This window comes from Anopheles funestus, chromosome 3RL (genome assembly GCF_943734845.2).
Source record: "Anopheles funestus chromosome 3RL, idAnoFuneDA-416_04, whole genome shotgun sequence".
In the NCBI taxonomy this organism is placed as follows: Eukaryota; Metazoa; Arthropoda; class Insecta; order Diptera; family Culicidae; genus Anopheles; species Anopheles funestus.
Window position 1 is genome coordinate 13056662 of NC_064599.1, and position 24779 is coordinate 13081440.

Genomic DNA, 24779 nt, shown 5'->3' on the forward strand with positions numbered 1-24779 from the left:
ATTTTTTCTATTTCCAATACAATTCCTTCTCCAAATCGTGAAAAGACACCTTATACTTGGTGTACAAGATCGTGAGACATATTTGAATTTGTTATGATTATTTTTTTTTAAATGAAAGCACAAAAATAAAAGCAACAAATGGAATGGAGGTGTTTCGTGCTTTTTTATACTATTGAGTATGTGGATTTAAAAGGCTAATTATCATAAAAATTAAAAGAGAAGGGTTGAATGCTGACGTACCGAGGCGTTCGTCCTAGCATACTGAAGATCTCGTTTGTACCATATCTCTGTAGCAAGTTATTGACTATTCGACTACATGATTAAATAGATCGGTGAGAAAATCATAACGAATAGAATGACTTATGCCCCAAATCAAAACACAATGCAAAATCCGAAATTATTTTTTTCTATTTCCATAAGGATGGCCAAGCCGTAAAATCCGGTATTCTATGGTAAGTAAAAATTGCAATGACGTCAAACAATCATCAGTTATCTGTAATGTGAGTGGACGTGTGGTAGGTCTGGAATGATGCACCCACAACACCGATTTGGATCACGTACAATTGTTGTCCATTCCATAATCTACGCACGCGTCCCAGATTACGCTAATCAGATCATTGGTGACGATCTATAAAATTATCAACTCCGTACCGGTAAGTATTCAGTTGCAAAGTTGGCCGCAAACCACTCGCACGTTGGTGTACACGGAAGTCAAACAGAATAGTTAGCGCACGTTTTGTCATCATGCCGGGAGAGCTTATCGAGTACACGCTGGCGGAAGTGGCCCTCCGCAATGGTAAGGCGGGCAATCCGACATGGATTGTGATAAGAGACAGCGTGTACGATGTTACGCAGTACATGGAGGACCATCCCGGTGGTAGTGAGCTGATTGCCGAGTGGGCCGGTAAGGATGGTACGAAGGATTTTGATGATTTTGGCCATTCATCGGATGCGTTGCGATTGCTGAAGACATTGCAAATAGGCGTTTTAGTTGTGGTAAGTAGTAGCGATGAATGAATGAAGGAAATAAATGATCAAGCAAGGATATTTTTTAAAAATTTCTCTTTCCAGAGTGATCAAGCAAAGAATCGTAAAAAGAACGTGTCTAGTGATCAACCAAAGATAACAGAAGACTTGACGCAAGAGGAACTCATGAAGAAGAAGCGCAGCAAACGGCGAATGTTTATTCTGTGCGGTTGAACAGTTGAACAGTGTTCAGACACTGATAAGTATTTATAACATGCATGTGATATCTATTCTACCATAGTCGGTAGTACATAAGATGAAATTAATGTAAAAGGGAAAGGTAGATAAATAAGTATGAATAGATTTTGTATAAATATAAAGAAACATAATGAAACACAATATAAATCGAAAGTGGGAAGTAACATTCCCAGCTGGTTAGCAAACGTTCGTCTTTAACAGCTTGCAAAACCAAGCTCAACATTACCTGCCTATTCCGATCGATCGTGGAATGCAGGCAACCACCGTAAGGTAAACCAACCGCTGCTAAACAAAGTTTCCTTTCCCGATACCGATAACGTCAGCGAAGTTAACTTCCGTCGTAACACACTTTCCACCAGCCCGGAAGCAGCATGACACTGCTCCCCGGGAAAGGGCCGTGGTTTGATTTCAACACAGTTGTAACGTATCGGGGATATATCGATCGTGGTACGGGTTGTTGAAGGAGTCGAAACTTTTGAGAGAGATGTGTGTGTGTGTGTGTGTGTGTATGGGGAACTGGTTGCATTTTTAAGTTCAGTACTTGGTAATGAGATAAATATTAAACCTTGTTAGAAGGAATGCAATGAATGAATATTTAAAATAGAAAAACTCAAAATCAAATTTAACATAAACGTTAAAACCCTACATTATCCCTAGGTGCATCTTAAGCTAACATGAGAAATACTTTATTAAACATTATCAATAGATTCTCGCACCTTTTAATCGAATGAAAAATCTCCCTCAAAACGAGCTATCAACGCCTTCAATGTATCGTAAGAAACAATCTGTTTAAAGTAAAAATAAAAAATATATATATACGTACAAGCACAACATGCCACCCTTCACTTAGGCTGCAGGCACTTCAGTAGCTAGTTCTCCGCAGTCAACATTCGCATGAGTGCACCAAATCGCTGTATCCGCTGTTGGATGGCCGCATGCTGCATGAAGGCTTCACACGTCGTCGAACCTCGGCCGATGGTTTCGTACGTTTCGCTCGGAAAAGTTCACCTGACTTCCAACACACACCGGGCCAGCAGGTGAAGTGGCCACATAAATCATTAAAAAACTTTCCTCTCACCGTTTCCATGCCTTTTCTCCGTGAGTGTGTGTGTTTGTGACTTTTTTTTATTATTGTTCCCTATTCGCTCCACACATACACAAGAGTTCAGGCTGCTGCAACACACTGGCCATCCACTTCCCGGGTGGTACATATAGTTGCTGGCGATGCCACACGATGCAACTTGCTGACAGCAAGTACGGTAGTCTAAAAAAGTTTTAACTTTACTGTCTTACACGGTTTTGAAAACGAGTGGAACAAGTTTTTATTTTTGCTTCAACCCCCAGGACAAGATCGCTTGTACTCTCCCTCCCTCCCTCTTTCTCTCTCTCTCGCTCTCCCTTTCTCTCGATCAGAAACAGGCTTAAGGGTGTAAAGTCTGTTTTGTAGCGAACGAAGAAGTCTGCATGAATTGTTTAGTTTGTGACGTTTTTGCGGCAAGAACAGAACGGACGGTAACTGGTAAGATCAAACTCCCGGCTAGAGGTAGATTTATCCAAAAAAAGGGCACTAAGGGCCTATAATGGATGAGCCTTTCCAGCTGCAACACCCATGCGGAAGAGGTGGCAAGACTGCAAAGAAAGAAAAAAAAACTTGCAAAGAGAAAGAGCAGAGATTTCAACATGAAGTAAATGCAATGCACGAGAAAGAAAAAAAATCCTTGGTCCATGTCATCATCTTCCCACATTCCTTACCGTGGTAACCGAGGTGACAAGCTGTAGGTGTAAAATAGGAAAGTTTTTAACGAGATTTCGGTCGTGAGAAATGCACCGGTGAAGGCTCTTAGTGTCAAATCAAATAAAGTTCGATAGTTGTTCTGATGTTGCCACGGTGATCAGGTGTAGGCGCTATGATCATCGAGAGTTGGTTTGTTACTTGTTATCGATCATTTTTGGGGGGTTTACTTTGTAGTTCTATTAGAAGAAATAATTAATCAAACATTTACTACAAAAATAAAAAATAAAATAATTATTTGTACACAAATCGTCCTATTTGGTAATAAACGTTGGATTTGCATAGCTTCAGGCGTTTATTGAACACAATCCTATAGTCGAAGATACTAACTATAAAAGTGCATATAAATGTCCACACACACCGCCAAAGACGTTCGAAAACGGCGAGTGCATGGACGTCCTCCGTTAACGTAGTCCAGGACTCGTACACGTGGAGGACTATCAGTGTGCGATATATCGTGCATTTCGTGTGTTGCTGGAGCCTTCTGGATCGCAGGAGTTTGTGGAGCCTGTAGTAGGCACGATTTCCCTGAATAATGCGCCTTCGAATTTCGCTGCTCATGTTGGATTTTTTGTATCTATCCCATTCGAAATATTTGATTTGTGACGGTTCGTTGCAGTTATATTGAGGGTGGCTTGCAAGTCCTCTCCGCCAACCTCCTGTATCGTCTACGCATCTTAGCTGTTTAAAATCCCATATGATGAAGGACAGAAGGGACATCCAGCCGCCCCTGACATGGAGAGCAGATGCTGTATGGAGTGCCTATTAGAGATGAGAATAACAACTCTACTTAGAGAATCAACTCAGAGTAAATGAGTCATTATTAGGAGTCAGCTCGTTTAACGACTTGTTTTGTAGTCATGAAAAACCCGGCATAGTGTAAGCATGTAGCCTTGGTGAGTCGAGTTCCAAAAATAGTAAATACGTGAGTTGAAACAAAAATGTGGGAGTGAGTTGAACGAAAATGTGCGACTTTTATTATTTTTTCATTTATTTTATTTATTTATTCATTTATTCATTTATTTATTTCAAACATTATTTGACTGAAAATAAACTTATTTGAATCAATTGGCATTAAAATAAATCAATTTTTAAAACTTTTCTAAAATGCTCAAAAAAAATGGTAAGGGGTAAGCCTTATGAAATTTTCGAGTTGAAATTTTTTTTTTAATTTTTTTCTGATTTTTTATTCCTTTTTTAATTTAAAGCATTATTTCAGTGAAAAGAAACTTATTGCAACAAATTCGTATTCAAATATCTCACATTTATAAATTTTGCTACATTGCTTAACAATGCGGAAAATTTTACATTTTCTCGAACAGGGAATGGAACTTGGTTCCTCGAATAACTTCTAAAATGTAGCCATTGGTGCCATCTATCGACCACAGGTTAAAGATTGGCGATTCGTTGGATACCGACCGAGTTATAGGCAAAACTTGGTGCAAAAATGAGGAAAATTTTACATTTTCTCAAACAGGGTAAGGAACTTGGTTCCTCGAATAACTTCTGGCACAGACATCTGAGGGCATGGCTGTCCAAGAAGAAAATGTAGCCATTGGTGCCATCTATCGACCACAGGTTAAAGATTGGCGATCCGTTGGATACCGACCGAGTTATAGGCAAAATTTGGTGCAAAAATGAGGAAAATTTTCATTTTTTTTTAATTTTTTGATTTTTTTTTATTATTTTTCACTCTTTTTTTTATTTCAAGCATTATTAGAGTGAAAAGAAACTCATTGCAACCCATTGGCATTAAAATAAAACAATTTAATTATTTTTGCAAAATTTCCCAAAAAAATCGTAAGGGGTAAGCCTTATGAAATTTTCGAGTGGAAAATTTTTTTGAAATTTTTTTCTGATTTTTTATTCTTTATTTAATTTAAAGCACTATTTAAGTGAAAAGAAACTTATTGCAACAAATTCCCATCAAAATATATCACATTTAAAATTTTTGCTACATTGCTCAAAAATGAGGAAAATTTTACATTTTCTCAAACAGCGTAAGGAACTTGGTTCCTCGTATAACTTCTGACACAGACATCTAAGGGCATGGCTGTCCAAAAAGAAAATGTAGCCATTGACACCATCTATCGACCACAGGATAAAGATTGGCGATCCGTTGGATACCGACCGAGTTATAGGCAAAACTTGGTGCAAAAATGAGGAAAATTTTACATTTTCTCAAACAGGGTAAGGAACTTGGTTCCTCGTATAACTTCTGACACAGACATCTAAGGGCATGGCTGTCCAAGAAGAAAATGTAGCCATTGGTGCCATCTATCGACCACAGGTTAAAGATTGGCAATTCGTTGGATACCGACCGAGTTATAGGCAAAATTTGGTGCAAAAATGAGAAAAAAATTCTTTTTTGTTTAATTTTTTGATTTTTTTATTATTTTTTACTCTTTTTTTATTTCAAGCATTATTAGAGTGAAACGAAACTCATTGCAACCCATTGGCATCAAAATAAAACAATTTAATTTTTTTTGCAAAATTTCCCAAAAAAATCGTAATGAAATTTTCGAGTGGAAAATTTTTTTGAAATTTTTTTCTGATTTTTTATTCTTTTTTTAATTTAAAGCACTATTTAAGTGAAAAGAAACTTATTGCAACAAATTCCCATCAAAATATATCACATTTAAAATTTTTGCTACATGGCTCAAAAATGAGGAAAATTTTACATTTTCTCAAACAGGGTAAGGAACTTGGTTCCTCGAATAACTTCTGGCACAGACATCTAAGGGCATGGCTGTCCAAGAAGAAAATGTAGCCATTGGTGCCATCTATCGACCACAGGTTAAATATTGGCGATCCGTTGGATACCGACCGAGTTATAGGCAAAACTTGGTGCAAAAATGAAGAAAATTTTACATTTTCTCAAACAGGGTAAGGAACTTGGTTGCTCAAATAACTTCTGGCACAGACATCTGAGGGCATGGCCGTCCAAGAAGAAAATGTAGCCATTGGTGCCATCTATCGACCACAGGTTAAAGTTTGGCGATCCGTTGGATACCGACCGAGTTATAGGCAAAACTTGGTGCAAAAATGAGGAAAATTTTCATTTTTTTTTTAATTTTTTGATTTTTTTTATTATTTTTCACTCTTTTTTTTATTTCAAGCATTATTAGAGTGAAAAGAAACTCATTGCAACCCATTGGCATTAAAATAAAACAATTTAATTTTTTTTTGCAAAATTTCCCAAAAAAATCGTAAGGGAAAAAATGAAATTTTCGAGTGGAAAATTTGTTTGAAATTTTTTTCTGATTTTTTATTCTTTGTTTAATTTAAAGCACTATTTAAGTGAAAAGAAACTTATTGCAACAAATTCCCATCAAAATATATCACATTTAAAATTTTTGCTACATTGCTCAAAAATGAGCAAAAATTTTACATTTTCTCAAACAGGGTAAGGAACTTGGTTCCTCGTATAACTTCTGACACAGACATCTAAGGGCATGGCTGTCCGAGAAGAAAATGTAGCCATTGACACCATCAATCGACCACAGGATAAAGATTGGCGATCCGTTGGATACCGACCGAGTTATAGGCAAAATTTGGTGCAAAAATGAGAAAAATTTTCATTTTTTTTTAATTTTTTGATTTTTTTAAATTATTTTTCACTCTTTTTTTTATTTCAAGCATTATTAGAGTGAAAAGAAACTCATTGCAACCCATTGGCATTAAAATAAAACAATTTAATTTTTTTTGCAAAATTTCCCAAAAAAATCGTAAGGGGTAAGCCTTATGAAATTTTCGAGTGGAAAATTTTTTTGAAATTTTTTTCTGATTTTTTATTCTTTTTTTAATTTAAAGCACTATTTAAGTGAAAAGAAACTTATTGCAACCAATTCCCATCAAAATATATCACATTTAAAATTTTTGCTACATTGCTCAAAAATGAGGAAAATTTTACATTTTCTCAAACAGGGTAAGGAACTTGGTTCCTCGTATAACTTCTGGCACAGACATCTGAGGGCATGGCTGTCCAAGAAGAAAATGTAGCCATTGACACCATCTATCGACCACAGGATAAAGATTGGCGATCTGTTGGATACCGACCGAGTTATAGGCAAAACTTGGTGCAAAAATGAGGAAAATTCTACATTTTCTCAAACAGGGTAAAGAACTTGGTTCTTCGTATAACTTCTGACACAGACATCTGAGGGCATGGCTGTCCAAGAAGAAAATGTAGCCATTGACACCATCTATCGGATAAAGATTGGCGATCCGTTGGATACCGACCGAGTTATAGGCAAAACTTGGTGCAAAAATGAGGAAAATTTTACATTTTCTCAAACAGGGTAAGGAACTTGGTTCTTCGTATAACTTCTGACACAGACATCTGAGGGCATGGCTGTCCAAGAAGAAAATGTAGCCATTGACACCATCTATCGACCACAGGTTAAAGATTGGCGATCCGTTGGATACCGACCGAGTTATAGGCAAAATTTGGTGCAAAAATGAGAAAAATTTTCATTTTTTTTTAATTTTTTGATTTTTTTAAATTATTTTTCACTCTTTTTTTTATTTCAAGCATTATTAGAGTGAAAAGAAACTCATTGCAACCCATTGGCATTAAAATAAAACAATTTAATTTTTTTTGCAAAATTTCCCAAAAAAATCGTAAGGGGTAAGCCTTATGAAATTTTCGAGTGGAAAATTTTTTGAAATTTTTTTCTGATTTTTTATTCTTTATTTAATTTAAAGCACTATTTAAGTGAAAAGAAACTTATTGCAACAAATTCCCATCAAAATATATCACATTTAAAATTTTTGCTACATGGCTCAAAAATGAGGAAAATTTTACATTTTCTCAAACAGGGTAAGGAACTTGGTTCCTCGTATAACTTCTGGCACAGACATCTAAGGGCATGGCTGTCCAAGAAGAAAATGTAGCCATTGGTGCCATCTATCGACCACAGGTTAAATATTGGCGATCCGTTGGATACCGACCGAGTTATAGGCAAAACTTGGTGCAAAAATGAAGAAAATTTTACATTTTCTCAAACAGGGTAAGGAACTTGGTTGCTCAAATAACTTCTGGCACAGACATCTGAGGGCATGGCCGTCCAAGAAGAAAATGTAGCCATTGGTGCCATCTATCGACCACAGGTTAAAGTTTGGCGATCCGTTGGATACCGACCGAGTTATAGGCAAAACTTGGTGCAAAAATGAGGAAAATTTTCATTTTTTTTTTAATTTTTTGATTTTTTTTTATTATTTTTCACTCTTTTTTTTATTTTAAGCATTATTAGAGTGAAAAGAAACTCATTGCAACCCATTGGCATTAAAATAAAACAATTTAATTTTTTTTGCAAAATTTCCCAAAAAAATCGTAAGGGAAAAAATGAAATTTTCGAGTGGAAAATTTGTTTGAAATTGTTTTCTGATTTTTTATTCTTTATTTAATTTAAAGCACTATTTAAGTGAAAAGAAACTTATTGCAACAAATTCCCATCAAAATATATCACATTTAAAATTTTTGCTACATTGCTCAAAAATGAGCAAAAATTTTACATTTTCTCAAACAGGGTAAGGAACTTGGTTCCTCGTATAACTTCTGACACAGACATCTAAGGGCATGGCTGTCCGAGAAGAAAATGTAGCCATTGACACCATCAATCGACCACAGGATAAAGATTGGCGATCCGTTGGATACCGACCGAGTTATAGGCAAAATTTGGTGCAAAAATGAGAAAAATTTTCATTTTTTTTTAATTTTTTGATTTTTTTAAATTATTTTTCACTCTTTTTTTTATTTCAAGCATTATTAGAGTGAAAAGAAACTCATTGCAACCCATTGGCATTAAAATAAAACAATTTAATTTTTTTTGCAAAATTTCCCAAAAAAATCGTAAGGGGTAAGCCTTATGAAATTTTCGAGTGGAAAATTTTTTTGAAATTTTTTTCTGATTTTTTATTCTTTTTTTAATTTAAAGCACTATTTAAGTGAAAAGAAACTTATTGCAACCAATTCCCATCAAAATATATCACATTTAAAATTTTTGCTACATTGCTCAAAAATGAGGAAAATTTTACATTTTCTCAAACAGGGTAAGGAACTTGGTTCCTCGTATAACTTCTGGCACAGACATCTAAGGGCATGGCTGTCCAAGAAGAAAATGTAGCCATTGACACCATCTATCGACCACAGGATAAAGATTGGCGATCTGTTGGATACCGACCGAGTTATAGGCAAAACTTGGTGCAAAAATGAGGAAAATTCTACATTTTCTCAAACAGGGTAAAGAACTTGGTTCTTCGTATAACTTCTGACACAGACATCTGAGGGCATGGCTGTCCAAGAAGAAAATGTAGCCATTGACACCATCTATCGACCACAGGATAAAGATTGGCGATCCGTTGGATACCGACCGAGTTATAGGCAAAACTTGGTGCAAAAATGAGGAAAATTTTACATTTTCTCAAACAGGGTAAGGAACTTGGTTCTTCGTATAACTTCTGACACAGACATCTGAGGGCATGGCTGTCCAAGAAGAAAATGTAGCCATTGACACCATCTATCGACCACAGGTTAAAGATTGGCGATCCGTTGGATACCGACCGAGTTATAGGCAAAATTTGGTGCAAAAATGAGAAAAATTTTCATTTTTTTTTAATTTTTTGATTTTTTTAAATTATTTTTCACTCTTTTTTTTATTTCAAGCATTATTAGAGTGAAAAGAAACTCATTGCAACCCATTGGCATTAAAATAAAACAATTTAATTTTTTTTGCAAAATTTCCCAAAAAAATCGTAAGGGGTAAGCCTTATGAAATTTTCGAGTGGAAAATTTTTTGAAATTTTTTTCTGATTTTTTATTCTTTATTTAATTTAAAGCACTATTTAAGTGAAAAGAAACTTATTGCAACAAATTCCCATCAAAATATATCACATTTAAAATTTTTGCTACATGGCTCAAAAATGAGGAAAATTTTACATTTTCTCAAACAGGGTAAGGAACTTGGTTCCTCGTATAACTTCTGGCACAGACATCTAAGGGCATGGCTGTCCAAGAAGAAAATGTAGCCATTGGTGCCATCTATCGACCACAGGTTAAATATTGGCGATCCGTTGGATACCGACCGAGTTATAGGCAAAACTTGGTGCAAAAATGAAGAAAATTTTACATTTTCTCAAACAGGGTAAGGAACTTGGTTGCTCAAATAACTTCTGGCACAGACATCTGAGGGCATGGCCGTCCAAGAAGAAAATGTAGCCATTGGTGCCATCTATCGACCACAGGTTAAAGTTTGGCGATCCGTTGGATACCGACCGAGTTATAGGCAAAACTTGGTGCAAAAATGAAGAAAATTTTCATTTTTTTTTTAATTTTTTGATTTTTTTTTATTATTTTTCACTCTTTTTTTTATTTTAAGCATTATTAGAGTGAAAAGAAACTCATTGCAACCCATTGGCATTAAAATAAAACAATTTAATTTTTTTTGCAAAATTTCCCAAAAAAATCGTAAGGGAAAAAATGAAATTTTCGAGTGGAAAATTTGTTTGAAATTGTTTTCTGATTTTTTATTCTTTTTTTAATTTAAAGCACTATTTAAGTGAAAAGAAACTTATTGCAACAAATTCCCATCAAAATATATCACATTTAAAATTTTTGCTACATTGCTCAAAAATGAGGAAAATTTTACATTTTCTCAAACAGGGTAAGGAACTTGGTTCCTCGTATAACTTCTGGCACAGACATCTAAGGGCATGGCTGTCCAAGAAGAAAATGTAGCCATTGACACCATCAATCGACCACAGGATAAAGATTGGCGATCCGTTGGATACCGACCGAGTTATAGGCAAAAGTTGGTGCAAAAATGAGGAAAATTTTCATTTTTTTTTAATTTTTTGATTTTTTTAAATTATTTTTCATTTTTTTTTTTATTCAAGCATTATTAGAGTGAAAAGAAACTCATTGCAACCCATTGGCATTAAAATAAAACAATTTAATTTTTTTTTGCAAAATTTCCCAAAAAAATCGTAAGGGGTAAGCCTTATGAAATTTTCGAGTGGAAAAATTTTTTGAAATTTTTTTCTGATTTTTTATTCTTTTTTTAATTTAAAGCACTATTTAAGTGAAAAGAAACTTATTGCAACCAATTCCCATCAAAATATATCACATTTAAAATTTTTGCTACATTGCTCAAAAATGAGGAAAATTTTACATTTTCTCAAACAGGGTAAGGAACTTGGTTCCTCGTATAACTTCTGACACAGACATCTAAGGGCATGGCTGTCCAAGAAGAAAATGTAGCCATTGGTGCCATCTATCGACCACAGGTTAAAGTTTGGCGATCCGTTGGATACCGACAGAGTTATAGGCAAAACTTGGTGCAAAAATGAGGAAAATTTTCATTTTTTTTTAATTTTTTGATTTTTTTTTATTATTTTTCACTCTTTTTTTTATTTCAAGCATTATTAGAGTGAAAAGAAACTCATTGCAACCCATTGGCATTAAAATAAAACAATTTAATTATTTTTGCAAAATTTCCCAAAAAAATCGTAAGGGGTAAGCCTTATGAAATTTTCGAGTGGAAAATTTTTTTGAAATTTTTTTCTGATTTTTTATTCTTTGTTTAATTTAAAGCACTATTTAAGTGAAAAGAAACTTATTGCAACAAATTCCCATCAAAGTATATCACATTTAAAATTTTTGCTACATTGCTCAAAAATGAGGAAAATTTTACATTTTCTCAAACAGGGTAAGGAACTTGGTTCCTCGAATAACTTCTGGCACAGACATCTGAGGGCATGGCTGTCCAAGAAGAAAATGTAGCCATTGGTGCCATCTATCGACCACAGGATAAAGATTGGCGATCCGTTGGATACCGACCGAGTTATAGGCAAAACTTGGTGCAAAAATGAGGAAAATTTTACATTTTCTCAAACAGGGTATGGAACTTGGTTCCTCGAATAACTTCTGGCACAGACATCTGAGGGCATGGCTGTCCAAGAAGAAAATGTAGCCATTGGTGCCATCTATCGACCACAGGTTAAAGATTGACGATCCGTTGGATACCGACCGAGTTATAGGCAAAATTTGGTGCAAAAATGAGAAAAATTTTCATTTTTTTTTAATTTTTTGATTTTTTTTATTATTTTTCACTCTTTTTTTTATTTCAAGCATTATTAGAGTGAAAAGAAACTCATTGCAACCCATTGGCATTAAAATAAAACAATTTAATTTTTTTTGCAAAATTTCCCAAAAAAATCGTAAGGGGTAAGCCTTATGAAATTTTCGAGTGGAAAAATTTTTTGAAATTTTTTTCTGATTTTTTATTCTTTTTTTAATTTAAAGCACTATTTAAGTGAAAAGAAACTTATTGCAACAAATTCTCATCAAAATATATCACATTTAAAATTTTTGCTACATTGCTCAAAAATGAGGTAAATTTTACATTTTCTCAAACAGGGTAAGGAACTTGGTTCCTCGAATAACTTCTGGCACAGACATCTGAGGGCATGGCTGTCCAAGAAGAAAATGTAGCCATTGGTGCCATCTATCGACCACAGGTTAAAGATTGGCGATCCGTTGGATACCGACCGAGTTATAGGCAAAACTTGGTGCAAAAATGAGGAAAATTTTACATTTTCTCAAACAGGGTATGGAACTTGGTTCCTCGAATAACTTCTGGCACAGACATCTGAGGGCATGGCCATCCACGAAGAAAATGTAGCCATTGGTGCCATCTATCGACCACAGGTTAAAGATTGACGATCCGTTGGATACCGACCGAGTTATAGGCAAAACTTGGTGCAAAAATGAAGAACATTTTACATTTTCTCAAACAGGGTAAGGAAGTTGGTTCCTCGAATAACTTCTGACACAGACATCTGAGGGCATGGCTGTCCAAGAAGAAAATGTAGCCATTGGTGCCATCTATCGACCACAGGTTAAAGTTTGGCGATCCGTTAGATACCGACCGAGTTATAGGCAAAATTTGGTGCAAAAATGAGGAAAATTTTCATTTTTTTTAATTTCTTGATTTTTTTTAATTCTTTTTCACTCTTTTTTTTATTTCAAGCATTATTAGAGTGAAAAGAAACTCATTGCAACCCATTGGCATTAAAATAAAACAATTTAATTTTTTTTGTAAAATTTCCCAAAAAAATCGTAAGGGGTAATCCTTATGAAATTTTCGAGTGGAAAATTTTTTTGAAATTTTTTTCTGATTTTTTATTCTTTTTTTAATTTAAAGCACTATTTAAGTGAAAAGAAACTTATTGCAACCAATTCCCATCAAAATATTTTTTTTTTTTTTTTGCTCGGTTAGAACGGCCTGGCCGTATCAAGACTTATTTTACCACGTAGCGTATCAGTCCATGCTACGGGGAGACGGTCCGGATGGGATTTGAACCCGGTCCCTGCCGTGTGGACGGGCGCCGTTTTTCACATGCACCACCGGGCCGCCCCAAATCCCATCAAAATATATCACATTTAAAATTTTTGCTACATTGCTCAAAAATGAGGAAAATTTTACATTTTCTCAAACAGGGTATGGAACTTGGTTCCTCGTATAACTTCTGGCACAGACATCTGAGGGCATGGCCGTCCAAGAAGAAAATGTAGCCATTGGTGCCATCTATCGACCACAGGTTAAAATTTGGCGATCCGTTGGATACCGACCGAGTTATAGGCAAAACTTGGTGCAAAAATGAAGAAAATTTTACATTTTCTCAAACAGGGTATGGAACTTGGTTCCTCGTATAACTTCTGGCACAGACATCTGAGGGCATGGCTGTCCAAGAAGAAAATGTAGCCATTGGTGCCATCTATCGACCACAGGTTAAAGTTTGGCGATCTGTTGGATACCGACCGAGTTATAGGCAAAATTTGGTGCAAAAATGAGGAAAACTTTACATTTTCTCAAACAGGGTATGGAACTTGGTTCCTCGAATAACTTCTGGCACAGACATCTGAGGGCATGGCTGTCCAAGAAGAAAATGTAGCCATTGGTGCCATCTATCGACCACAGGTTAAAGATTGGCGATCCGTTGGATACCGACCGAGTTATAGGCAAAACTTGGTGCAAAAATGAGGAAAATTTTCATTTTTTTTAATTTTTTGATTTTTTTTATTATTTTTCACTCCTTTTTTTATTTCAAGCATTATTAGAGTGAAAAGAAACTCATTGCAACCCATTGGCATTAAAATAAAACAATTTAATTTTTTTTGCAAAATTTCCCAAAAAAATCGTAAGGGGTAAGCCTTATGAAATTTTCGAGTGGAAAAATTTTTTGAAATTTTTTTCTGATTTTTTATTCTTTTTTTAATTTAAAGCACTATTTAAGTGAAAAGAAACTTATTGCAACAAATTCCCATCAAAATATATCACATTTAAAATTTTTGCTACATTGCTCAAAAATGAGGAAAATTTTACATTTTCTCAAACAGGGTAAGGAACTTGGTTCCTCGAATAACTTCTGGCACAGACATCTGAGGGCATGGCTGCCCAAGAAGAAAATGTAGCCATTGGTGCCATCTATCGACCACAGGTTAAAGTTTGGCGATCCGTTGGATACCGACCGAGTTATAGGCAAAACTTGGTGCAAAAATGAGGAAAATTTTACATTTTCTCAAACAGGGTATGGAACTTGGTTCCTCGAATAACTTCTGGCACAGACATCTGAGGGCATGGCTGTCCAAGAAGAAAATGTAGCCATTGGTGCCATCTATCGACCACAGGTTAAAGATTGGCGATCCGTTGGATACCGACCGAGTTATAGGCAAAACTTGGTGCAAAAATGAAGAAAATTTTACATTTTCTCAAACAGGGTATGGAACTTGGTTCCTCGTATAACTTCTGGCACAGACATCTGAGGGCATGGCTGTCCAAGAAGAAAATGTAGCCATTGGTGCCATCTATCGACCACAGGTTAAAGTTTTTCGATCCGTTGGATACCGACCGAGTTATAGGCAAAATTTGGTGCAAAAATGAGAAAAATTTTCATTTTTTTTTAATTTTTTGATTTTTTTTATTATTTTTCACTCTTTTTTTTATTTCAAGCATTATTAGAGTGAAAAGAAACTCATTGCAACCCATTGGCATTAAAATAAAACAATTTAATTTTTTTTGCAAAATTTCCCAAAAAAATCGTAAGGGGTAAGCCTTATGAAATTTTCGAGTGGAAAATTTTTTTGAAATTTTTTTCTGATTTTTTATTCTTTTTTTAATTTAAAGCACTATTTAAGTGAAAAGAAACTTATTGCAACAAATTCCCATCCAAATATATCACATTTAAAATTTTTGCTACATTGCTCAAAAATGAGGAAAATTTTACATTTTCTCAAACAGGGTAAGGAACTTGGTTCCTCGAATAACTTCTGGCACAGACATCTGAGGGCATGGCTGTCCAAGAAGAAAATGTAGCCATTGGTGCCATCTATCGACCACAGGTTAAAGATTGGCGATCCGTTGGATACCGACCGAGTTATAGGCAAAACTTGGTGCAAAAATGAGGAAAATTTTACATTTTCTCAAACAGGGTATGGAACTTGGTTCCTCGAATAACTTCTGGCACAGACATCTGAGGGCATGGCTGTCCAAGAAGAAAATGTAGCCATTGGTGCCATCTATCGACCACAGGTTAAAGATTGGCGATCCGTTGGATACCGACCGAGTTATAGGCAAAACTTGGTGCAAAAATGAGGAAAATTTTACATTTTCTCAAACAGGGTATGGAACTTGGTTCCTCGAATAACTTCTGGCACAGACATCTGAGGGCATGGCTGTCCAAGAAGAAAATGTAGCCATTGGTGCCATCTATCGACCACAGGTTAAAGATTGGCGATCCGTTGGATACCGACCGAGTTATAGGCAAAACTTGGTGCAAAAATGAAGAAAATTTTACATTTTCTCAAACAGGGTATGGAACTTGGTTCCTCGTATAACTTCTGGCACAGACATCTGAGGGCATGGCTGTCCAAGAAGAAAATGTAGCCATTGGTGCCATCTATCGACCACAGGTTAAAGTTTGGCGATCCGTTGGATACCGACCGAGTTATAGGCAAAATTTGGTGCAAAAATGAGAAAAATTTTCATTTTTTTTTAATTTTTTGATTTTTTTTATTATTTTTCACTCTTTTTTTTATTTTAAGCATTATTAGAGTGAAAAGAAACTCATTGCAACCCATTGGCATTTAAATAAAACAATTTAATTTTTTTTGCAAAATTTCCCAAAAAAATCGTAAGGGGTAAGCCTTATGAAATTTTCGAGTGGAAAAATTTTTTGAAATTTTTTTCTGATTTTTTATTCTTTTTTTAATTTAAAGCACTATTTAAGTGAAAAGAAACTTATTGCAACAAATTCCCATCAAAATATATCACATTTAAAATTTTTGCTACATTGCTCAAAAATGAGGAAAATTTTACATTTTCTCAAACAGGGTAAGGAACTTGGTTCCTCGAATAACTTCTGGCACAGACATCTGAGGGCATGGCTGTCCAAGAAGAAAATGTAGCCATTGGTGCCATCTATCGACCACAGGTTAAAGATTGGCGATCCGTTGGATACCGACCGAGTTATAGGCAAAACTTGGTGCAAAAATGAGGAAAATTTTACATTTTCTCAAACAGGGTATGGAACTTGGTTCCTCGTATAACTTCTGGCACAGACATCTGAGGGCATGGCTGTCCAAGAAGAAAATGTAGCCATTGGTGCCATCTATCGACCACAGGTTAAAGTTTGGCGATCCGTTGGATACCGACCGAGTTATAGGCAAAATTTGGTGCAAAAATGAGAAAAATTTTCATTTTTTTTTAATTTTTTGATTTTTTTTATTATTTTTCACTCTTTTTTTTATTTTAAGCATTATTAGAGTGAAAAGAAACTCATTGCAACCCATTGGCATTAAAATAAAACAATTTAATTTTTTTTGCAAAATTTCCCAAAAAAATCGTAAGGGGTAAGCCTTATGAAATTTTCGAGTGGAAAAATTTTTTTGAAATTTTTTTCTGATTTTTTATTCTTTTTTTAATTTAAAGCACTATTTAAGTGAAAAGAAACTTATTGCAACAAATTCCCATCAAAATATATCACATTTAAAATTTTTGCTACATTGCTCAAAAATGAGGAAAATTTTACATTTTCTCAAACAGGGTAAGGAACTTGGTTCCTCGAATAACTTCTGGCACAGACATCTGAGGGCATGGCTGTCCAAGAAGAAAATGTAGCCATTGGTGCCATCTATCGACCACAGGTTAAAGTTTGGCGATCCGTTGGATACCGACCGAGTTATAGGCAAAACTTGGTGCAAAAATGAAGAAAATTTTACATTTTCTCAAACAGGGTATGGAACTTGGTTCCTCGAATAACTTCTGGCACAGACATCTGAGGGCATGGCTGTCCAAGAAGAAAATGTAGCCATTGGTGCCATCTATCGATCACAGGTTAAAGATTGGCGATCCGATGGATACCGACCGAGTTATAGGCAAAACTTGGTGCAAAAATGAAGAACATTTTACATTTTATCAAACAGGGTAAGGAACTTGGTTCCTCGAATAACTTCTGACACAGACATCTAAGGGCATGGCTGTCCAAGAAGAAAATGTAGCCATTGGTGCCATCTATCGACCACAGGTTAAAGTTTGGCGATCCGTTGGATACCGACCGAGTTATAGGCAAAATTTGGTGCAAAAATGAGGAAAATTTTCATTTTTTTTTAATTTCTTGATTTTTTTAATTCTTTTTCACTCTTTTTTTTATTTCAAGCATTATATGAGTGAAAAGAAACTCATTGCAACCCATTGGCATTAAAATAAAACAATTTAATTTTTTTTGCAAAATTTCCCAAAAAAATCGTAAGGGGTAAGCCTTATGAAATTTTCGAATGGAAAATTTTTTTGAAATTTTTTTCTGATTTTTTATTCTTTTTTTAATTTAAAGCACTATTTAAGTGAAAAGAAACTTATTGCAACAAATTCCCATCAAAAAATATCACATTTAAAATTTTTGCTACATTGCTCAAAAATGAGGAAAATTTTACATTTTCTCAAACAGGGTAAGGAACTTGGTTCCTCGAATAACTTCTGGCACAGACATCTGAGGGCATGGCTGTCCAAGAAGAAAATGTAGCCATTGGTGCCATCTATCGACCACAGGTTAAAGATTGGCGATCCGTTGGATACCGACCGAGTTATAGGCAAAACTTGGTGCAAAAATGAGGAAAATTTTACATTTTCTCAAACAGGGTAAGGAACTTGGTTCCTCGAATAACTTCTGGCACAGACATCTGAGGGCATGGCTGTCCAAGAAGAAAATGTAGCCATTGGTGCCATCTATCGACCACAGGTTAAAGTTTGGCGATCCGTTGGATACCGACCGAGTTATAGGCAAAACTTGGTGCAAAAATGAGGAAAATTTTACATTTTCTCAAACAGGGTATGGAACTTGGTTCCTCGAATAACTTCTGGCACAGACATCTGAGGGCATGGCTGTCCAAGAAGAAAATGTAGCCATTGGTGCCATCTATCGACCACAGGTTAAAGATTGGCGATCCGTTGGATACCGACCGAGTTATAGGCAAAATTTGGTGCAAAAATGAGGAAAATTTTCATTTTTTTTTAATTTTTTGATTTTTTTTATTATTTTTCACTCTTTTTTTTATTTTAAGCATTATTAGAGTGAAAAGAAACTCATTGCAACCCATTGGCATTAAAATAAAACAATTTAATTTTTTTTGCAAAATTTCCCAAAAAAATCGTAAGGGGTAAGCCTTATGAAATTTTCGAGTGGAAAAATTTTTTGAAATTTTTTTCTGATTTTTTATTCTTTTTTTAATTTAAAGCACTATTTAAGTGAAAAGAAACTTATTGCAACAAATTCCCATCAAAATATATCACATTTAAAATTTTTGCTACATTGCTCAAAAATGAGGAAAATTTTACATTTTCTCAAACAGGGTAAGGAACTTGGTTCCTCGAATAACTTCTGGCACAGACATCTGAGGGCATGGCTGTCCAAGAAGAAAATGTAGCCATTGGTGCCATCTATCGACCACAGGTTAAAGATTGGCGATCCGTTGGATACCGACCGAGTTATAGGCAAAACTTGGTGCAAAAATGAGGAAAATTTTACATTTTCTCAAACAGGGTATGGAACTTGGTTCCTCGAATAACTTCTGGCACAGACATCTGAGGGCATGGCTGTCCAAGAAGAAAATGTAGCCATTGGTGCCATCTATCGATCACAGGTTAAAGATTGGCGATCCGTTGGATACCGATCGAGTTATAGGCAAAACTTGGTGCAAAAATGAGGAAAATTTTCATTTTTTTTTAATTTTTTGATTTTTTTTATTATTTTTCACTCTTTTTTTTATTTTAAGCATTATTAGAGTGAAAAGAAACTCATTGCAACCCATTGACATTAAAATAAAACAATTTAATTTTTTTTGCAAAATTTCCCAAAAAAATCGTAAGCCTTATGAAATTTTCGAATGGAAAATTTTTTTGAAATTTTTTTCTGATTTTTTATTCTTTTTTTAATTTAAAGCACTATTTAAGTGAAAAGAAACTTATTGCAACAAATTCCCATCAAAATATATCACATTTAAAATTTTTGCTACATTGCTCAAAAATGAGGAAAATTTTACATTTTCTCAAACAGGGTAAGGAACTTGGTTCCTCGAATAACTTCTGGCACAGACATCTGAGGGCATGGCTGTCCAAGAAGAAAATGTAGCCATTGGTGCCATCTATCGACCACAGGTTAAAGATTGGCGATCCGTTGGATACCGACCGAGTTATAGGCAAAATTTGGTGCAAAAATGAGGAAAATTTTACATTTTCTCAAACAGGGTAAGGAACTTGGTTCCTCGAATAACTTCTGGCACAGACATCTGAGGGCATGGCTGTCCAAAAAGAAAATGTAGCCATTGGTGCCATCTATCGACCACAGGTTAAAGATTGGCGATCCGTTGGATACCGACCGAGTTATAGGCAAAACTTGGTGCAAAAATGAGGAAAATTTTACATTTTCTCAAACAGGGTATGGAACTTGGTTCCTCGAATAACTTCTGGCACAGACATCTGAGGGCATGGCTGTCCAAGAAGAAAATGTAGCCATTGATACCATCTATCGACCACAGGTTAAAGTTTGGCGATCCGTTGGATACCGACCGAGTTATAGGCAAAACTTGGTGCAAAAATTGAGAAAAAATTTCATTTTTTTTTAATTTTTTGATTTTTTTTATTATTTTTCACTCTTTTTTTTATTTCAAGCATTATTAGAGTGAAAAGAAACTCATTGCAACCCATTGGCATTAAAATAAAACAATTTAATTTTTTTTGCAAAATTTCCCAAAAAAATCGTAAGGGGTAAGCCTTATGAAATTTTCGAGTGGAAAAATTTTTTGAAATTTTTTTCTGATTTTTTATTCTTTTTTTAATTTAAAGCACTATTTAAGTGAAAAGAAACTTATTGCAACAAATTCCCATCAAAATATATCACATTTAAAATTTTTGCTACATTGCTCAAAAATGAGGAAAATTTTACATTTTCTCAAACAGGGTAAGGAACTTGGTTCCTCGAATAACTTCTGGCACAGACATCTGAGGGCATGGCTGTCCAAGAAGAAAATGTAGCCATTGGTGCCATCTATCGACCACAGGTTAAAGTTTGGCGATCCGTTGGATACCGACCGAGTTATAGGCAAAACTTGGTGCAAAAATGAGGAAAATTTTACATTTTCTCAAACAGGGTATGGAACTTGGTTCCTCGAATAACTTCTGGCACAGACATCTGAGGGCATGGCTGTCCAAGAAGAAAATGTAGCCATTGACACCATCTATCGACCACAGGATAAAGATTGGCGATCCGTTGGATACCGACCGAGTTATAGGCAAAACTTGGTGCAAAAATGAGGAAAATTTTACATTTTCTCAAACAGGGTAAGGAACTTGGTTCTTCGTATAACTTCTGACACAGACATCTGAGGGCATGGCTGTCCAAGAAGAAAATGTAGCCATTGACACCATCTATCGACCACAGGTTAAAGATTGGCGATCCGTTGGATACCGACCGAGTTATAGGCAAAATTTGGTGCAAAAATGAGAAAAATTTTCATTTTTTTTTAATTTTTTGATTTTTTTTATTATTTTTCACTCTTTTTTTTATTTCAAGCATTATATGAGTGAAAAGAAACTCAATGCAACCCATTGGCATTAAAATAAAACAATTTAATTTTTTTTGCAAAATTTCCCAAAAAAATCGTAAGGGGTAAGCCTTATGAAATTTTCGAATGGAAAATTTTTTTGAAATTTTTTTCTGATTTTTTATTCTTTTTTTAATTTAAAGCACTATTTAAGTGAAAAGAAACTTATTGCAACAAATTCCCATCAAAAAATATCACATTTAAAATTTTTGCTACATTGCTCAAAAATGAGGAAAATTTTACATTTTCTCAAACAGGGTAAGGAACTTGGTTCCTCGAATAACTTCTGGCACAGACATCTGAGGGCATGGCTGTCCAAGAAGAAAATGTAGCCATTGGTGCCATCTATCGACCACAGGTTAAAGATTGGCGATCCGTTGGATACCGACCGAGTTATAGGCAAAATTTGGTGCAAAAATGAGGAAAATTTTACATTTTCTCAAACAGGGTAAGGAACTTGGTTCCTCGAATAACTTCTGGCACAGACATCTGAGGGCATGGCTGTCCAAGAAGAAAATGTAGCCATTGGTGCCATCTATCGACCACAGGTTAAAGTTTGGCGATCCGTTGGATACCGACCGAGTTATAGGCAAAACTTGGTGCAAAAATGAAGAAAATTTTACATTTTCTCAAACAGGGTATGGAACTTGGTTCCTCGAATAACTTCTGGCACAGACATCTGAGGGCATGGCTGTCCAAGAAGAAAATGTAGCCATTGGTGCCATCTATCGACCACAGGTTAAAGATTGGCGATCCGTTGGATACCGACCGAGTTATAGGCAAAACTTGGTGCAAAAATGAGAAAAATTTTCATTTTTTTTTAATTTTTTGATTGTTTTTATTATTTTTCACTCTTTTTTTTATTTCAAGCATTATTAGAGTGAAAAGAAACTCATTGCAACCCATTGGCATTAAAATAAAACAATTTAATTTTTTTTGCAAAATTTCCCAAAAAAATCGTAAGGGGTAAGCCTTATGAAATTTTCGAGTGGAAAAATTTTTTGAAATTTTTTTCTGATTTTTTATTCTTTTTTTAATTTAAAGCACTATTTAAGTGAAAAGAAACTTATTGCAACAAATTCCCATCAAAATATATCACATTTAAAATTTTTGCTACATTGCTCAAAAATGAGGAAAATTTTACATTTTCTCAAACAGGGTAAGGAACTTGGTTCCTCGAATAACTTCTGGCACAGACATCTGAGGGCATGGCTGTCCAAGAAGAAAATGTAGCCATTGGTGCCATCTATCGACCACAGGTTAAAGATTGGTGATCCGTTGGATACCAACCGAGTTATAGGCAAAATTTGGTGCAAAAATGAAGAAAATTTTACATTTTCTCAAACAGGGTAAGGAACTTGGTTCCTCGAATAACTTCTGGCACAGACATCTGAGGGCATGGCTGTCCAAGAAGAAAATGTAGCCATTGGTGCCATCTATCGACCACAGGTTAAAGATTGGCAATCCGTTGGATACCGTCCGAGTTATAGGCAAAACTTGGTGCAAAAATGAGGAAAATTTTACATTTTCTCAAACAGGGTATGGAACTTGGTTCCTCGAATAACTTCTGGCACAGACATCTGAGGGCATGGCTGTCCAAGAAGAAAATGTAGCCATTGGTGCCATCTATCGACCACAGGTTAAAGATTGGCGATCCGTTGGATACTGACCGAGTTATAGGCAAAACTTGGTGCAAAAATGAGAAAAATTTTCATTTTTTTTTAAATTTTTTGATTTTTTTTATTATTTTTCACTCTTTTTTTTATTTCAAGCATTATTAGAGTGAAAAGAAACTCATTGCAACCCATTGGCATTAAAATAAAACAATTTAATTTTTTTTGCAAAATTTCCCAAAAAAATCGTAAGGGGTAAGCCTTATGAAATTTTCGAGTGGAAAAATTTTTTGAAATTTTTTTCTGATTTTTTATTCTTTTTTTAATTTAAAGCACTATTTAAGTGAAAAGAAACTTATTGCAACAAATTCCCATCAAAATATATCACATTTAAAATTTTTGCTACATTGCTCAAAAATGAGGAAAATTTTACATTTTCTCAAACAGGGTAAGGAACTTGGTTCCTCGAATAACTTCTGGCACAGACATCTGAGGGCATGGCTGTCCAAGAGGAAAATGTAGCCATTGGTGCCATCTATCGACCACAGGTTAAAGTTTGGAGATTCGTTGGATACCGACCGAGTTATAGTCAAAACTTGGTGCAAAAATGAGGAAAATTTTACATTTTCTCAAACAGGGTAAGGAACTTGGTTCCTCGAATAACTTCTGGCACAGACATCTGAGGGCATGGCTGTCCAAGAAGAAAATGTAGCCATTGGTGCCATCTATCGACCACAGGATAAAGTTTGGCGATCCGTTGGATACCGACCGAGTTATAGGCAAAACTTGGTGCAAAAATGAAGAAAATTTTACATTTTCTCAAACAGGGTATGGAACTTGGTTCCTCGTATAACTTCTGGCACAGACATCTGAGGGCATGGCTGTCCAAGAAGAAAATGTAGCCATTGGTGCCATCTATCGACCACAGGTTAAAGTTTGGCGATCCGTTGGATACCGACCGAGTTATAGGCAAAATTTGGTGCAAAAATGAGAAAAATTTTCATTTTTTTTAATTTTTTGATTTTTTTTATTATTTTTCACTTTTTTTTTTATTTCAAGCATTATTAGAGTGAAAAGAAACTCATTGCAACCCATTGGCATTAAAATAAAACAATTTAATTTTTTTTGCAAAATTTCCCAAAAAAATCGTAAGGGGTAAGCCTTATGAAATTTTCGAGTGGAAAATTTTTTTGAAATTTTTTCTGATTTTTTATTCTTTTTTTAATTTAAAGCACTATTTAAGTGAAAAGAAACTTATTGCAACAAATTCCCATCAAAATATATCACATTTAAAATTTTTGCTACATTGCTCAAAAATGAGGAAAATTTTACATTTTCTCAAACAGGGTAAGGAACTTGGTTCCTCGAATAACTTCTGGCACAGACATCTGAGGGCATGGCTGTCCAAGAAGAAAATGTAGCCATTGGTGCCATCTATCGACCACAGGTTAAAGATTGGCGATCCGTTGGATACCGACCGAGTTATAGGCAAAACTTGGTGCAAAAATGAGGAAAATTTTCATTTTTTTTAATTTTTTGATTTTTTTTATTATTTTTCACTCTTTTTTTTATTTCAAGCATTATTAGAGTGAAAAGAAACTCATTGCAACCCATTGGCATTAAAATAAAACAATTTAATTTTTTTTGCAAAATTTCCCAAAAAAATCGTAAGGGGTAAGCCTTATGAAATTTTCGAGTGGAAAAATTTTTTGAAATTTTTTTCTGATTTTTTATTCCTTTTTTTAATTTAAAGCACTATTTAAGTGAAAAGAAACTTATTGCAACAAATTCCCATCAAAATATATCACATTTAAAATTTTTGCTACATTGCTCAAAAATGAGGAAAATTTTACATTTTCTCAAACAGGGTAAGGAACTTGGTTCCTCGAATAACTTCTGGCACAGACATCTGAGGGCATGGCTGTCCAAGAAGAAAATGTAGCCATTGGTGCCATCTATCGACCACAGGTAAAAGATTGGCGATCCGTTGGAT

The 24779-nt window shown here is 34.9% G+C and overlaps 1 protein-coding gene and 1 long non-coding RNA gene across 4 annotated transcripts; both read left to right on the forward strand.

The window, feature by feature from the left end:
• The first annotated feature begins 367 nt into the window (after positions 1-367).
• Positions 368-1788, forward strand: LOC125771497 (cytochrome b5-like). Its single transcript, XM_049442182.1, has 2 exons — positions 368-996; positions 1072-1788. The coding sequence occupies exons 1-2, from the start codon at positions 745-747 to the stop codon at positions 1198-1200; spliced, it is 381 nt and encodes a 126-aa protein (XP_049298139.1). The 5' UTR covers positions 368-744; the 3' UTR covers positions 1201-1788.
• A 3744-nt stretch (positions 1789-5532) lies between these two features.
• Positions 5533-24306, forward strand: LOC125771503 (uncharacterized). 3 transcript variants are annotated; one of them, XR_007419314.1, is made up of 4 exons: positions 5533-5812; positions 11303-12014; positions 19919-23334; positions 24234-24306. It is a non-coding gene; the product is annotated as an uncharacterized LOC125771503 (long non-coding RNA). The 3 variants fall into 3 exon arrangements; XR_007419313.1 differs by lacking the exon at positions 24234-24306 and adding an exon at positions 8649-9550 and having other exon boundaries at positions 11825-12014; positions 19919-23834; XR_007419312.1 differs by lacking the exon at positions 24234-24306 and having other exon boundaries at positions 19919-23834.
• Positions 24307-24779: the final 473 nt, after the last annotated feature.